The following is an 18,039-nucleotide window of genomic DNA, read 5'->3' as shown; positions in this document are numbered from 1 at the left end:
ACTTGTTATAAAAACCTAAAATGAAGTTTTATCAGGATGTGTGTCAGGAAAAAGAAAAAGAGGTGACTTCAGGAAGTGACCATAATATCCATAATATCCATACTTTACTGGATAATATTAGAAATAACACAAATACTATTACTGGCAAAATTAAAATTTTGAACTTTGAGCTGACCCTGGAATTCCAGGCCCAAGCACAGAGATTAAGTCCACATATACTGTAGTTATACAGGTTTATCTTTTCGGTGATTAAGTTTTTGGTCATTTGTGCAAGAGTTGAAAATTTCAGGTGCAAACCTCTACCATCTTCCTTTTAATGATGACATCTGTCATCCACTTGATTTTCTAATGAATCAGATTTTCCTTTAGCGATATTATGGAATTAAGCCTGCCCATGAGAAACTCGCTGCAAAAGTTACGTATTTACAGTAGCTTTGAGTCTGTAGAAATATTTGCATCTAAGGACAATAGTAATTTACTTTTAATTTTAAATACGCACTATAAGTTATTAAAATCTAATTGTATCAAATGTGCAATACAAATATATAAAGTAGATCAGACACTGGTCATAAGCAGGTATTTGTGAATGAAAATTTAAAACCCTAAATTTCACAAAACTAACTAAAGTGCTACTAGAACATTCCATCATCAAAATACACTACCAAAACCCACAGAATATACTGCTTTCTTCATTCAACTATTACAAACATGATACAAAATGCCATGCGACTTCTATATAAATACGCTGAAAAGAAAGATTAATATGGCCATCTAGAGGAGAAAAGAATGATATGAAAACATAGCACACACATTTTCAGGCTTTGGAATATAACATTTTTAGAGGCATGAAGCCAGAAAATGCATGTAGTAAAGTAATTATGTAATTGATAATAAGTGAATCTTAAAATAATATGATCAAACATTTTGAAGGTCTTAGTGGTGCAAACATATTAATATTATACATGCTTTTAGCAAATCTAACAGGGTGTATTAATAAAGACAAGATTATATTTTTGTCTCATTGTCAAATTTTGTGTGTGCAGAGTTAGACACGTCTAAACAAGTTTAAACAGTGAAGACAGAAGTTCAGAGTAAACAGTTATTAGTAAAACTGTTTATTGACTCCCTTGAAAACACAGAGTTCACTATTGCAAGATACAACATGTGATAGAGATTAACCGCTGAAGAGAAAATTCAGCAGAGAAAAACAATTTTCTGGAAGTTAAATATTTTCATTGCTGTGCCTCTGACAGAATTCATAGAATCATGGAATGGTTTGGGTTGGAGGGGACCTTACGGACCATTCCAACCCCCCTGCATGGGCAGGGACATCTTCCACTAGACCAGGTTACTCAGAGCCCCATCCAACCTGCCCTTGAATGTTTCCAGGGATGGGGCATCCACAGCTTCTCCGGGCAACCTGTTCCAGTGCCTCACCATGCTCACAGTAAAGAATTTCTTTCTAGTATCTAATCTAAACCTATCCTCCTTCCGTTTAAAACCATTCCCCCTTGTCCTTAATCTTAATGATCAGGGGCTGCTTTACTAGCAAAGAGCAGGAAGACAACAGAGATGAGACAAAAATTAATTCTGTCCTCTCATCACTTCACTGTAACATTATCAAGTCCTGTTTAACATATGGACTAATCAGTGCCATAAGATGGAAGTACAGCCAAAATGCTAAAGACTTAGAAGTAGAAATGGTAAAGTACATATGAGAAAACAGAAGCACACAAAATCAAATGGAGTGACAATTTTTTCTCATATGAAATAAAGTACATAGGAAGACATGGCTTGCTCATCCTCCACTACAAAGAATCAAGAAATGGTTCTATTATCTGTCTTTACATTTCCTATAAAAATAATTTAACAGTCATGAAAACCAAGTATTTAATGAAAAATTTCAGGATTCTTATGACATCAAGTCTCCTACAGATTTATTTTCCAAATTTAAGGAAAACAGTAAAGCTTTACACTCAGTTACATCTGGAATTTGATGCTCTCCCCCCTTGGAATCAGAGATTTTTAATGTAATCTGTTCAGTGGACTGTTTCTCTGAACACATATGAACTATTTGGTAGCAATAGCCAGTCCCTCATTTATTTAAGACTGTAGGCTTTCTTCATGAGGTTTTCAGCTTTCTCTTTTCATCAAAGTTCCAGGTTTTGCAGTTTTCCCTCTGTAATGATGATAACATAATAAGGGACACTCTGCCTTTTCCTCTATTCTAAAATTTTTTAATCATTGTGCAAAGATTCTTTCTTTTACATTTGAAACAATTTAGGAGGAGCGTGGAAAAAGTACTAACACTAATTATTCTAGTGTGCCACCTTCAGGCCAATGAAAAGTGAAAAACACTAGGCTGTTAATCTGTTGCCATGTCCAATACCAACCTTTTTTTTTTAATTATATTAAACATAATTTTGTTGAGATTAACAGATTCCAAAAATGAGACAAACATCACTCCAATTTGCAAGCATCTTGCCAAACACTGTAGAATGACTGCAGGCTGTCAAATAAATAACTTTGCTGACTCTCCACTCCTTGTAAAATGTGGAAAGAGAATGATGCCATAAGCAGCAGCAAAAGCAAAATACAGTCAGTATTAAAGATTTTATGCAAGTAGAAGTATGTGGTTAAAATTTTTAAATTTTCTAAGTTAGAATGTTTTGACAGTTTTTGCTTTAAAAGGGTTTTTTCCCAAACCCTGAATATGTCTGCATATATATAAACGGCATTTATATCCAGCTTGCTTCCCGAATGAAAGAGCATTAACAAAGAATAGCAAACAATTCTAACTTTCCTGATGCAAAACTTGGACTTGCAACAAGGTTATTTTGTCTTAGATTGTAAATATGATATAGATTTCTAGACTGGAGTTTTCATTCCCCAGAAGAGGAAAAAAAACAGTGACTATGAATCCTGATGACCTAAGAGAATGATAAGGAAGACAACTATAAAAAAGAAATAACATACAACCAAAAGAAAAAATTCAAAGGCTAGCACGATGCCTTTGAAGCTTAAATGTTACAGGGTCAAAGTAAAAAGCTCAGATGAACTGAGGACTTTTCACTGAGAAGACGAATTGGGGTGGATAAAAAAACTGAGCAACGGTGAAATAGAAAGATGAATGTCATGACTATGACTATTTCAACAACCAGCCTCAGTGGTTTGAAAAGAGACAAATACATTATTCTGGATATGTGAAAGTAGTCTTCTTGTATAATTTGTACTATTTGCTGAAAAATACCATAATTTTTCCCTCTCCTGTTAATATACATCATCACTTTTTCCCAACAGTGACACAAGCCGTATAAAAAATTAGTATCTTATCTTTCATATTTCCCCAACTAACACTGCTGAGAGATCTCAGTAGATATAAAACCCAAACACGATACTTTTATTATCCCTCTTCCCTGTCCTTCTCCATCACGGTGTCCAAGAATCAGTTCTTACCACCTGATCTCACCTCTGCATCTCCTTCACTATTTGCTGGAACTCAGCCTTCCTATGATTTCACAGCAAAGGAAAGAATGAAATTTTCTGATGATCAAAAACAAATTCTCTTTCTCTGCAACTGAATTCAACTATGGCTTTCATGTCCTTTGGGTCTTAGCTTGGGATCATGAATGACCATACACTAATTAAAAACTTCAATGGCAAACAGACTTTTATATAATTTAATTACATTACACAGTAAAAAATATTTCTTTTTCCTAGCACTTCTGGACTATATAGAACATTTAAGGACAGATATCTTTTAATTACATGTATCCATGCTTATTAGAAAACATCAAACACTGAAAAACTTCTGCATTTTAATGTACTAAAGGGAGACCAACAAATATCTTACTATAGCACAGTACCTGTATTAGAATCTGACTTTTATCTAACTTCCACAAAAGCTCACTTTTCACGCTCAAAACTGGCTACAGACACAATTCTCCCATACAGCTATTTTCAAATACAAAAAGCATATTGACAAAATACTGACAGCAGAATTCTCAGTCTCTAGGTCAAGTTGTCACCCCGACTTAAAATCAAAAAATATACAGCACATAAAAGAATATCCATTGTTTACCTCCAACTTTCAGCACCATGGCAAAAATACATTAATCTAATCTTTGTAGTAATTTCTTTCAAGAGAAGAAAACATACAGAACATTCCAGTAATGCACACTGCAATGATCATATGCACCATAGTAAATAACCTATTCCATTTACTTTGCTGTTATAACAGCTTATCAAGAGAGGAATAACATGTCTTCTTTGTATTTATAATACCACAAATTCAACAAGAGTTGCCATGCTTCCTTCCTAAATCAATCCAACTTAAATTTCCCCAAAAATTAAAATGAATAATAATAAAATTTAAAGAAACTTAATATAACAAGGTATTATATCATTTGCAGTATTTCTGAAAAAATGCACACAGGTCTGTGCTTTTTTTTTTTTTTTGAGCATGCACAAATATAAAAGGCGTCTGGATATTTCTTGCAGATCTTGACTATTTTCTAGTCAAGCTGCTCTCGTCTAGGACTTACTTATCCAGAACATAATTCTGAAATTTGGAGTAAAAGGAAGGCTTTTAAATCACTCTTACCTTCATCTATTGAGGCTTCACTACTGTATCCATCATATTCTGCAGACAGGGGACTATATTTTTGTCTGGTTTCCCATATATAGTTTTTTTGCTGTCTGCCATCCACCACTGGCAGCCTGGAACTCTGGGTTCTAGACAAGGCCTCATGATATTTACCCAGTGCTTCATCTTCACTCTCAGATGATGAACCATGCTGGTCTTTACTCATATAAGAATTGTCTGTTTGAATAAAATAAAGCAAATCGACTACAGCTCAAAATAGAATACAAGAAAATAACCATAAAAGGTTATCACTGAAGATATTTAAGATATTTCATTAAGAAATTTTCATTAAAATTTCTGTAATATTTTAAAATTATTTTATTGTAATTATAAGCATTATGTGATTTTGTAACTGGTGAGAGCTCTTTTCATTCTCTAGAAAATCTGAAAGATCATTAAGCCTCAAATACCATTCTAACACTTATTCAACAGAAAACTGATCAATTCTTGTAAGGCAGCACGCACTGTCATTCTTGAAACCCTTCATTATGTAGGAAAATGCATTTGGATACCTAACATACAAAAAGGCAGTTCCTGATCCTACATTCCCAGCTAATTCTTGCTGTGAGCATGTACCATAGCATAGAAATGAAACTGATATGCCAAGAGAAGCCTACAAAAAAATCATCTTAGGATATTTATGCCAGTAGTGCTTAAACTCATAATAACAAATGGGAAAGAAAATGCTAGTGAAAGATGTTTGCATGCACAATTTTATTTAACTTACAATAAACAGCCCCTTGTCCAATAACTGAAATTAATGCAGATTCTCACTACAGACATCTGGCAACAGCAAAAATTACATGGAAAAAATCTATCTAGTCAACTCTTTAATGTCAGCTCTTCTATAGTGCCCACTCCTGTGGTTAACGTTTTCCAACTACATCTCAAGCATGACTTCCTCCCACAAATCAAAGATTCAGCTGCATATTTATCTCTATAAAAGGAAAGTTTCCTCCTCCCTCTTCCAAACTTCAGATGGATTCCACCCAAATTTAACATGCTTTGCAGAGGTTCTGTAGATCTCAGACTCCAGTAAGCATTAAGAGATTTCATGTAAACTCAGTAAAGGTCAGCATGACCACTATTCAGTGAGCAAGCCTACAGCATATGATTTGCCAGCAAAGTTCCATTACTAGAAGAGCTTTGAGATACCCAAAATGTTGTTTTTCAGCTCCTGATTCTGTGAGGGAATGTTCTCTAACATGCTATCCAGTCACACTCAACCGATTCTCCCCTCCCTGCTTTTAAGACCTCTTCCCAGTCCCTGTCCTTAGCCCTAGTTCTGCATTTCCACTCCCATTAGTCATTGCCTTCACACCCAGTCAGTCTCACTCCTTTGGCTGAGTATTCCTACTAAAGGAAGGATTCAGATTACTCAAAATGCAGCCATTTAAAATTAAAGTAACTCAACATATTTCAGCCATGTAGGCCTCTTCTACAGTCAAGTGTTTGGCTTTTACTACTATAGAGGTCCATCCTTCCTACTTTTAGGTAAGCCTCTAAAGCACATGAATAAAACCACTTCCCATCAAGGTCTTTTTCTCCCTGGTACTCATACAGAAAAACCTATGCTACAAGTTTAGGTAAGACATCTTTTGGAAAGTTACATTTATATGAGTAGAGTCATATTCTAAGCTCCTGCTTTCCAGCCCCATTGTTGTCACCCATCCTACTTCAAATCCCAATCTACTGCATGCATCACACTATATTTGTTCAGGAAGTTTCTGTCCTCACAAAGGACACATTTATTCTCAATTCTTCTGTTCAAACTTCCACTGTGTCTCAGCAACCACAAACATTAAAGGCACGATAAGACCTGCTCTATCTTCAACTCCTAAAATGAAGCATATGAGTGCAAATGGGATGGTCAGTAAATTTAACAAGCAAAGTATAAGAAGTGTTTACCATGTCTTTTCAAAAAGCAAACTTTCCAAAAATTTACAGCTTCATTAAACTTTGGTGGTTTTTCCTCAGAAAAGAACATGGGCCTCTCTGACACAGGAAAAGTGCTCTCCCACATTTCAAGTACAAATTCCAATATACAAAGGTGCCAAAATGTCTTAGTAAAGCTGATGTGAAATCTACTTATTTTGTTGCACAAATACCTAGCATGTTTTTCCCATAACATATTTTTGGAAACAGCTGAAGATTTTAAACTATAACTTGAGGGGGGAAAAAAAGAAAAAAAAACCAAAACAAAACAAAAAAACCAACATGATCTCCAACAGAAATAATGCCTAATTTCATCACAGATTTTTCAAATTTAGCACACAGTTTTAGGGAACTGAAAATAAGGTCTTGAAATGGAAAAAGTCAGAAAACCTTAACTGGATATGGTGCTATCAGGTCTACATGCAATGTGTACATAATCTTAATTTAGTATTTATAGCAAAAATGGTGCCTTAATAGACTGCTAATGAGCAACTAGATCTTTCAAGTCTAGGCTATCAATTTTAAACCGTCTAACAGATATGGTTCTTCCCATTTTATGGATGTCTATAAAGCAAGTTTAATTTCACTGATCACTTATTGAAAATATCACACCAAGCAGGATATATTTTGGCTAACACATTCAGTGCAAGAGGTTGCCCAGAAAAGCCTCTGCTGGTACACAGAGTAAAATTTTATTTCTCATACGGCCCTCAATTGGCTAAAACCTGTCAACTTGGAAAATTCTGCAGATTTCCACAACTATAATTAAAGCAGAGCATACAAGGACTAAAATATAGTGCCAGACAACAGTATTAGATGCATCTTTTGGCATTGCAAGAAATGTATTCACAAATATGAAATTAGGTTCAATAATCAGCCTGCATAAAGAATGGAACAGTATAAAGCATGATAGCAACATGTTTTAAAGAAGAGTAGAAAGTTATGTCTCTAATAATATACTGACTTCTGTAAGCATCCAGAAGTTCTCAGGGATACCAATTATTTTTTCTCCAGTTCCTAGCATAAAAGACTGAGAATGTATACTATTGTTATAAGTCATGAAGCAAGACCTCTTCACAGGACTTAAAAATCTCATTAAAGTCAAAACATAAGCTATCCATGCAAATACTTTTTAAAATTAACAATGCAAATTTGTTTCAGATTCTTGGGAAAAAATAGCTTCCTGTACATTAAAAAAAAAAACTCAGGGTTTTATGCCTCTCCTTGCCACTTCTCATTTGACTTTCATATCTTAGTAGGAAACTTGCTTAAGAGAATTCTTGTTCTTATTAAAATTTTTGCTTTATTTGGCTAACACAGGTCATGAGCAACTAGTACACTATTGAAATCTATTAATTTGCTTATTATGGGACCTAAAGAGCCATTTTTGAGAGTGAATATAGTTTACAAACATAGTATTACATAAAGAAATAATAGATAAGATCATAGTTATCATACAAACATGGAAAACACCTCCTAAACCAAATTAAAAAAACCAACCAAACAAAACCAAAACCAAACCAAAACCCAAGAAAGCAGATAACTGAAATTTTCAGATAAGGGAAAACACACACACTGAAGAAAAAAAATGTGTTTCTATTATGAAAGCATTCATTTCTCTGCAGAAACAGCACCTGTGGAAAAGCTTGTGTTGCTTTCTAAAACTTTCCTAAGCAGCTTGCAAAACAACTGTGTAAAAATGCAAGGTTTCAATTCTTACTTTTACTTCAACTGTTATTGCAATCCCTTTATCATATTGTTTAAGACTAGATGTTAAAGATGGCACACACAGTATGCATATCAACAACACGCAGATTTTCTTTGAAGACTACAACTGTAAGACAAGCCTCATTCACTTTTTCTATACTTAAAATCACTTAATAGCCATTTCTCATTGAGTCTTGTGTCTTGAAATCATAATCTTACACATCCCAGAAATATTCTGAAGATCTACTGTAATGTAAATGCAAGAGAAGTTATTTCTTTTATCATCTTAGCACATTTTATGCAATACTTTTAAAATAAACAAAATGAAAACGACATTCCAGAACAAGTATTAATTAATTAATTCATAGTTTTTAACAGAAGCCACATAAGGCATTGCAGAGAAGGTAAGAAAAACCATATAGAAAAGAAAGTTAGAACATAGGAAAGCCATTTATTAATCAATTCCTTTAAGTAATAGTTTCAAAAGTAATTAACTTTCAAGAAATATCAACATAATTAGAGAATGAAGCATTGAAAAAAACAAACCTACTTTCATCCACAGGCAACACTATTATTAAATGTGTACATTACGTGAAAAAAGTAGGAATTATCATAAGTTTCAGGAAAGGTTGAAGGATACAGTTTGCTAATGGACTCCTCACCTTTTCCTGCTGTCTTCTTATTACATAGCTCTCTCTCTAATTTCTTTGAGTTTTTCTTTTTACCATCATTTGCAATTGCAGTTGACATGTCTTCATCCTTTGAGATGAATTTTCCTTTTCTATCAAAAAAGGCTTCTGGTTTCTTTCCTTTGATTTCATTAAGGCAATTGGGGTCATTGTGCATCTTCTTCAAGCTGGAGTCTGATAATTTTTGCTTCTGTACTTCAACAAGTTTTGTTTCTAAATCTTGGGGAACATTCATGCTATGCGCCTGATCAGAATCCTTAAAATCAACTCCAGGTGACCGTGGTTTGATTTTTCTATGCAAGTGATTCTTAGAATTATCCGATACTGCATATAGACAATTATCTTGCTCCTCAATAGATTGCTCCATGGTAAATTTATTACTTTTCAGGTGACTATCCTTCAAGAACTTATCATTTACAATACACTCATTTCCCCCTACTGCTTCCCTTTTAGAAGGTCCTCCTACAGACTTCAAAACCTGAGGTACTTCTGTATAACTGGATGGATTATCATTATCTGTTCCCTTTAACTGGCACTCGTTTTTGTCCAAGACATGGTCAGATACTCCAACTTGACTCGTACCTTTTTTTACAAAATCTAATGAATTAGAATAATGAGTCTCTTTGTGTTCTGCAACACCGCTCTTCACTTTCATGCTAATTTCCTGAAAATGAGTTAATGGTGGTGTATGTTCCTCTCTCCCTTCCACAGATTTATCATTCTGCATTTTGGAGCTCTCATCTTCTGCACGAAGGCCATTTATCATGCTGGTTACTTGTTCTGTTACTGAGTCAGCTACAGTGTAGCTGACCTCTCCAACAACACTGGCCAGATCATCCACAGCACTGCTAAGCGTGTCCACCAGGGAAGACACAGAGGGGAGGCTCAGATTTTGGTGAAGGTTTTTGAAAAACGCCATTTGTCCAGCCTATTCAGCAACAATTTTTAATAACAAAAGGTTCTCTGCTTCACAAACAGATCATCTCTGTTTCTCCAAGCTCAATTTCAGAGCTATTTGCTTTTGCTATCTCAAAAATCAATATATTTACCAGGGGAAGTTGCAGTTTTTCCTCTTTCCATTCAATGTGCATTGAAAATAATAAGAAAACAGCTAAGTAAATACCTTGAAATGAGGCCACAATCAACCAGTAAAACCATAGTCTTTCATCAACTGCAGCACCAACTAGCCATAAAAAACTCATTATTTTCAAAAATCAGACAACTGTGTGAGATGGAATTTTTTTTTTTATCCTAACCTGCAAAGAAGAAGTTGTGAGTTAAATTATGTCCTTTCATCAATGTCACACTGAAATAAATTTTTAACACAACACAACCAACACACATCATGGAGACTTCTTCACCCCAAAACATCTGTTGCCTTTTAAATAAGGTAAGGTATTTTGGAACATGAAGATTTGTTTTGTAGCAAAAAAGAAAGTTAACATGACAGACTTAATTTCAAGGGGAAGAAATTTTTTTGTCTCCAAGAAAATTGAAAACAAAAATTTAGCTCCATATTTTAAAGAGTTAGAGGGGAAGAAGACCTCTCCAATTTCCCATTCTGTTCCCTGGGGCCTTTCTCTTTCTCTCAAGTCAGCCAACAAAGCCTGTTCAATTTCCACGGCACAAAAGTAGAAAGGGGTTGTTTTACCAACCCTCAATATCTTTTTCAAGGTCTAAGTTTCTTTGTTACACATGATCATTAAAGACCTTGTTGTATTAAAAGTATTCAGTAATTTGTTAGTCAGAGATGTTTCTAATGTTTTAGTTCTTTAAAATTACTTTCCAGGTGAAAAATGCAAGATCTCCAAAAGTTCGGTGAAGGATTTTAATAAGCTGAGTGAAAACCCAATAATCCATTCACAAATTTACTTGAAAAGATTTAATTTTACACAATTATGGAATGTTTAAAATGAGTTCAAGAGTATTCTAAGAGTGCAAGAGAAGTATCTTCCCATAAGTAAATGTCAACTCTTTGGTTATATAGCTGTTGAATTTCTGTAGCTTGTTCTTTTCCAGGTATTGCACAGTCACAGGAAAAGTCAACGCTGTTGTGTTGTTACATCCTTGTAAAAATGTGCATTTTTATAATTAAGTTTAGTACACTGTATGTCAAATACTTACAAAGTTTATCTTGTGAATTCTTTCTTGTAGTGTATCCTGAATCGAGATCTGGGAAACCACTAACATTTTCAAAACACATCTTCTTATTAATATATAGGAAAAGTAGCAACATGAGAATAATGAACACCCCAACTGCAGACAGGAATCCAATTGCTTCAGGAGATACTAAAAGAAACAGAAAAAAACACATTTTTCAAAATCTTGTAAAAGTTTATAAAGTTGTAATAGTACTAGAATTGATCATTAATAAATACCTCTAAGGTTGCAAACATATATGCAAGATATAACTAAAAAAACACCATTTAAATTTGAGTTAATGTTTAGTCATCTTTTCAAAGAACAGAAAAGCATCTGGTCCTACTCTAATGGAGGACTGACCCTTTGAGGAAGAGGTTCTGCCAGAGTACTGGACTCCATAACAAGACAGAAAAATGGGGAGATTACGAGAAGACATCAAGGCTGATGATTTCTGATGGAATGTCTGACAGAGTGAGCACTGGAAGGGAGCTAACAGCAAGCCCTCTTCCTGGAAGGAGATGGAGGTTTGGCTACCTGGAGTCAAGGACAACTCTGAGGTAGTGCTGCTGAGGAGGGACTGAGGCCTTGCTTTGTCAGCCTGTTATGCTCAGCATCTGGCTCCTCTTCCCTTAAGGACCAGCTGGCCTGCACTGCTCCCTGATAACCAGGATACCGTGTCAGCAAAGAACAGAATGAGAAAAAGCACATATGTTCACTTGCATATGAACCAGAAGGAGCTTCGTGGAATAGAGATAAAGCACACTTAATCAAAACCAGGTAGAGGTAAAAGAGGCCAAAGTAGACTGACGCATTTTAGCAACCATGTAAAATAAAGAACATGTAATTGCTATTAAGCAGGTAACTGAAAGGGAGTATTGGCGATATTTGAGAGGGGTAGAATCTTACAAGTCCATCAGTATCAAACAGCATCAATTAGACCATTTAAGGCCAAGATTATCAAGGAAAGGGTTTTAGAAATATGAAATCTGCAAGTGGATGTAGCAAATTGGAGCAATAGGGAAAGAGCAATGAAGGGGCAGCTTGTTTATTTGAAAGTAGAGTGAGTAGAGAAAGGTATATAGAAGGGCAGGAAAAACAAGTGTCTAGAAATATAAGAAGTAACAAACAACTCATAAAGGCAGTACAAGATCAAAAGTGGGCAGATCTTCTGAAAGGCATGCAGATGCCCACAGACCCTAATGAAGCTGAGCTGCTTCATTAATAAAGGGTCAGAGGGAAGACTCACGGGAAACCCAGTGGACTCTCCATGGGGTCTACATCCAAAACACTCAAAGTGAGAAGTTAAAAGGGTGACAGAATTGCAAATTTGTTACTAACTGCGGTGGGAGGTTAAAGCGAAGGTTATAGAACTGTAATTCCAAAATAATACAGTGCGATTTATAAGAAAAAAGTGTTAGAACTCAATAATTACATGCAATTAACAATGGTGTAAGGCGTTATAAAACTGTGATACCTAGTGGATTGCTGATTAATTAATTCATCTGTTAACTGGTTTATTAGTAGTGGTCAATTAAGAAGCATTATAGCCTCAGTTATGTCTCAAACCTACATTCTAAAGAGAGAGAGTAAGATCTTGATGTAACAGACACCTTAACATTTAAGAGTGGTTTTTGTGGCCGCAACACACAGACATGCATCTCTCAGGATTGAACCAAACTGCATTCATCGGGATTGATGCCTGCTCAGCTGGTGCTACGAAAAAAAAACTCAGGAGCCGAAAGCTGGGGTGAGATAAGAAAGGGTTTAATTATGCCAAGGCAATAGATGTTACGACGCGCGTGCCGGGCTGTGCCCGGGATGTTACATTTATAACAATATTTGGCCAATTCTAAGTGTGTCCACCCTATAACTTTTGGCCTGGTCCACCCCCTGGCCCACCTCTCGGAATTGGGTCTGGGGTGTTTTTTGGGACCCCCTCTTCATCATCTTCCTCATCTTCAGAGTACAGAGAGCAGGGTGACCCAGTTCTTTGACTCTGTCCTGCGGTTTAGGCCAAGATACAAGCGTTCTCCAAACAAGACAGGGTTGCCTTGACAAGAGACTAAATATTTTCTACTAGATATGGGGATAGGGTGATATAGGGAGTATGGAATGGGGTGAAAGGATTGAGAAATATATAAACTAAGGGATACTACGGGGAGGAGGGAGAAAGGGTTTCTAAAATCTACTTCTATTACTTATAAAACTTATAGGGCTTACAAAATTAGAAAAATAAAAAAAGATTAGGGGCTTAAGGCATCAGTATGAAAGCTAGGATTTAGCATATCCCTTTATTCCTGCTGATTTTGCTAGACTCTCTACTCACCACCATAAATCCCATTCGTGATTTTTTTCTATTTATTAAAGATTTACGAAGATCTATCAGATTTATGAATTCTGTTTGCCAAGATCTTGGTACTTCACTTTAGGACTATAATGCTGCATGGCAACTTTTTCCACTATGTAAAAAGGAGTGGGATTACAGAAAAGTTGGCAACACACTCTGCATTCTCAGAGATGCAATACAAAAGAACAAGAGGCAAGAGTCCGAAATAACTACAAGAGAAATTCCAGTTGGAGATGAGGGGGAAAAAATCCAGAAAAGGAGGGATTTATCACTGGAACAGATTGCCTAGATCAGTTATAGAATCCAACTTTAACGTTACCCCTGTTTTGAGGAGGGGACCGAACTTCAAATTACTCTCCCAGGAGCCTTCCAAATTAAATCATTCTCTGATTCGACATATGCCCTTTGTAAATCTGGGCTCATACATCTATGTAAAAGTGCTGACTGAGAAACACATGCAGTTCCACAAACTCCTCAGTTCATCCTGCAGGATGACAGGGAACATTTGGGTCTGTGGTGCTGTTCTTAAATTATTATACAGGTGTCTTTCAAAAAGTGATTTTCAAAAGAAATGTGCCTTCCACCATCCAAAATGGATTGGTCAGACTTGCACTTCTGTTTTGAGCTGGACATCCAGACCTATCTGAAACTGTGAAAATTATTTTTGTTTCACTTTTTAACTCTGACCAGAAGAGATCATATAACATTGTGTTTACAACCCTGAAAATTTTCCCGTGAAAAGGAACTTGCCAATAACTTCAAGTGAGACGTCCTGCTGCATCAAGCAGAGCAACAAGGTGAGAAAAGTGAAATTTTATTCTGGAACAGAAAGGAAAGGCAGCTAGTTTGCTGTTGTTTTGGGGTTTTTTTAATATTTTCATTATCATGAACAAATAGAAATAAAAAAAATTTGGCGTATGTCAGGTGTTGATTTATTGTTTGTCAGGCATTCCATTTTCACGGAATCTTACTACATATGGGAAAACTCTGAGACTTGACAAAAGCCTCAGTTCATTTTTGACCACAAAGTTTAACAGATGACATCTCCCAAGGTTCTGCTGGCAGTAGGCATACTCCTACCCCTCCCAAGACTGCATATGGATAACTGAGAATGTCTGGGGCTATTGGAACAACACCCAGTTTTCTTTGAATTATTGGTCCTGACCCAAATGAGACTAGAAACTGGGCCAAGAGCAGAAAATCTTCATTCTTCAATGAGTTCCAGTCCCTAACATTTATCAAACATAGAGATAGTGGCAGAAATGGCAGGAAGAAGAAAATGTGATTCACCAGAACACAGGGACCAACAGAAGTGAGAGTGAAGTAGAAGGTGGCAATTAGGCACAAGTTAATGATGTCCAGTGAGGAAATGGGAAACATGAGTTATGAAGACGGTGTTAACATGGAGATGGAGTACACAGAACAAGCCAGAAACTGATGAGAAGGCAAGAAAAGAAGACAGATAAAGATCATAGGACCACAGAATTTATCTATGAGAATAACTGCTTTATTGGAGCAGCCTGTCCTAAGCAAGTTTATCTGAATTCAATGTCAACACTGATTTGAGCAGGAGACTGAACAAAATTCCAGTCATGGAATGATTCACAATGAAGGACAGCAAATGTTTCCTTCTAATAGGACAGATTAATTGTGCAATAACTTCAGGGAAAAATGCTCTTGTGTATTTCACATTCGATCTTTTAAAACTGTAGGTTTAAATTGTTATTTCTTCTTTTTTTATTTATGCTTACATTGCTCAGCAACCAAAGCTGCTTTGATCCATCCAAATATGTGCTTAAGGAAGTTCGCCACAACCTAAAAGTTAACTTGAAAACCCAAAGCCTTTGGGGTTTTTTCTCCAGTACTTCCTGGATACTAATTAGTAAAAAAAAAAAGCACTGTCTGCAAGCTTGATAGTTCTCTATGAAAACACAGTATCTGATGACATCTTTCTGGAGTGAAAAAAGAAACTTTGGCTGATACCTAACAAAAAGAATGAAACTTTAGCTGCAGCAAGACTAATTAATTATTAATGTAATTCAGTGTGAACACAGGACTTGAAAATTGTATTTTTGTATCAATTTGCAACCATGTAAAGAGTCTTAGAATACTTGTTCACAGATTAAGTATATTATCAAGTTGAAATCCTGTAATGTATTACCATTATAAAGCCAGGAAAAAAAAATGTACTTCAATTTTCCACATGAAATGTGTACAAATTCCCATCTATGAATACGTTTTATACATCACATTAATCCTTCAATTAGTTTCTCACCATTGAAGTGTCAAGCACATACACTTTGTAGATAGAGAGAAAAAAAATTATTTTTTGCATATAAAATACATCTGTGCTACATTCAGCACCAGAATTATTTTGATTCAACACACATTGTCATAAATTCTGACTTGTCTGGGCATTAATTGTACCACGAAATGCATTTTAAAAACTTTCAGAGGTTCCCAGTGGTATCTTCTACTATCAGAAACAATTAGAAAAGCATTACTTTCTCAAAGTAATATTTCAAATTCAAATGTCCTACTTGTATGAACTTCATAATTATCCTCAGTTCTTAAGAAAAACAAAAATGAAAGTTTGAATTTATGAATTTATGTTTGAAATTCATAATAATATAACACAGTTTTAAAAATACTAAAAGAACTAACATCTTCCTGCAAAGTCATTAAGACTAATTGAACTGCTGGCTATGGAAATGGCATAGAAAGTTATACTCATTACAGAAGCATTACATTAACAACATTTTAATTCACTTTTATTATTATCATCACTAGAATCAACATTATTAGAATACAGAAACTTACCATCTCTTCATCTTAAATATCAAATTAGCATGTCTTTCTCAAATAACTTCCCTGTTATGAAATAATTTTTCTTTTACAAAAGATGTTTCAAACTCTTCAGAAAATAACAGCATCTTGAAATAAATATCACCAAAACAACAAAAATTCTCATATTAAAAATCAGTTAATATTTTTAATATTAAATTTAAAAGCATTTAATGTTTTTAATATATATCTACCCCTAAATTGTATTTAATATCCAGTCAACTGGTTTTGGAGTTTCCACATTCCACATCACACTGCTCACTCAGTACTATGTACAAAACCACGTAGTTATTTTAATGATGTTTCAATTATTCATTTACAAATGTAACACTATCTCTTCTGTACACAAATCAAGGAATGATGTGAAGACTCATTAAGATCCTAGTACAAAAAAACAATTAAAATGTAAGCTTGTTTTTATATATAACCTGTTTAATTTTTTTACAATTTGATCCAAGATATTTTAGCCTTTTAAATTCTTTTAAATAAATAGGGCTGTTGTTTTGCATGCAGTCTTGAAGAATTATTTTTATTGCTATAAATTTTTTACACCATTGCATCTTAACATTACATGAAAATAACCTGTACTGTCCAGCTCAAAAATATTTTCATCCAAATGCTATTTACTGCTGCTTGTTACTTCTTTCCAACTTGCACAAGAAATTAACATATTCTCAGAAGGCTGCACAGGTTACTGAACCAAAAAATGAGATTTGTGCCTTGACTGCCTTTTCTCTATGCTTGAACTATTTATCTCCAAGGAGGAGGTATTTATTTCTCACAGGCAACTCGTGTCATAACAGAAAAATACAAACAAAACCCACAATGCCTCCGCCTGCTCCCCAGTCTGCTGGTCTGACCGATTACTCGAACTGTACTTTCATACGTGTCAGTTTACATGTAAATATTTTTTCCTTTTATAACTAATTACACAGGATGGTCTCTTCTCTGACAGTGAGTAACTGAACTTGAAGGTTACCTAAGGCTTTGTGCTGTTTCTAAACAGCTTTTCTTTGACGACAAAAACTCAATACATAATGTTTCATAACAATTTAGCAGCATTAGTACCTTCCTGTTTGCTGGAGTAGTTGAAGAAGCACTAACAAGTGAATAGAACCTTGCTTATCTAGACAAAATCATATACCTACAGAGGGCAATATTTTATCCAGCGTTGTGTCAGAAGACTTAAACATTAAATTCTTGACTATCTGCACTTTTTACAAACATAAACTGTCTGGCAGCTGAGATCAGTATCGGAATACTTTCCCGTATAAAAAACAGGAGCAACATTTCCACAGAAATTGACTACTTGATATTGCTGCTAAAAATCAATGACAGACAATGAAATCAAAATTCTCTCTAAATATTTATATTAAATGTGTCAAAAGACAAAATTCCAAATATATTTCCTATGCTTCCTGTTTTAATCTTTCTTCTTTATCTCATATGAAACATTGGAACTATGTCATTCTCTTCTACGAACTTACCTATTTCTCTTATGTTTTGCCAAAACAATCTGGAAAAGTGTTCTAGCTCAACTTAAAACACACAATTGCATCTCATATATCAATGGTTTTAATGTTTTAGTTACATTAGGCAACATTAAAACTGAAACTTTCCTGTATAAAGATGCTGCCCCTCCAAAACTTACATTTTGGCTTTGTTCTGCAGCACAGACTTCGTACCTTGGCCCACTACTAAAGGCTACATCTGTCAGTGTCTTATGTTAA

The 18,039-nt window shown here is 35.0% G+C and overlaps 1 protein-coding gene across 7 annotated transcripts in view; it reads right to left on the bottom strand.

Annotated features, from left to right (window-relative positions):
- Window positions 1-18,039, bottom strand: part of SYT14 (synaptotagmin 14) — a 91,980-nt gene that overhangs the window by 53,341 nt on the left and 20,600 nt on the right. For 2 of the 7 annotated variants that reach the window (XM_027682029.1, XM_027682030.1), the window contains exons 1-3: window positions 11,101-11,194; window positions 8,950-10,232; window positions 4,604-4,822 (exon numbers count right to left, since the gene is read on the bottom strand). In XM_027682029.1, the coding sequence (XP_027537830.1) occupies window positions 4,604-4,822; window positions 8,950-9,895 (1,165 nt within the window). In that variant the 5' untranslated portion in view covers window positions 9,896-10,232; window positions 11,101-11,194. Of the gene's footprint in view, window positions 1-4,603; window positions 4,823-8,949; window positions 10,233-11,100; window positions 11,266-18,039 lie in introns of those variants that run through there. The other 5 variants (XM_027682033.1, XM_027682034.1, XM_027682031.1 and 2 more) reach the window with 3 other exon arrangements.

This window comes from Neopelma chrysocephalum, unplaced genomic scaffold, assembly GCF_003984885.1.
Source record: "Neopelma chrysocephalum unplaced genomic scaffold, ASM398488v2 Primary Assembly neopelma1_61b, whole genome shotgun sequence".
NCBI lineage: Eukaryota > Metazoa > Chordata > Aves > Passeriformes > Pipridae > Neopelma > Neopelma chrysocephalum.
Note: the sequence above shows the minus strand (reverse complement) of the source record. Positions and strands in the feature narration are given on the sequence as shown.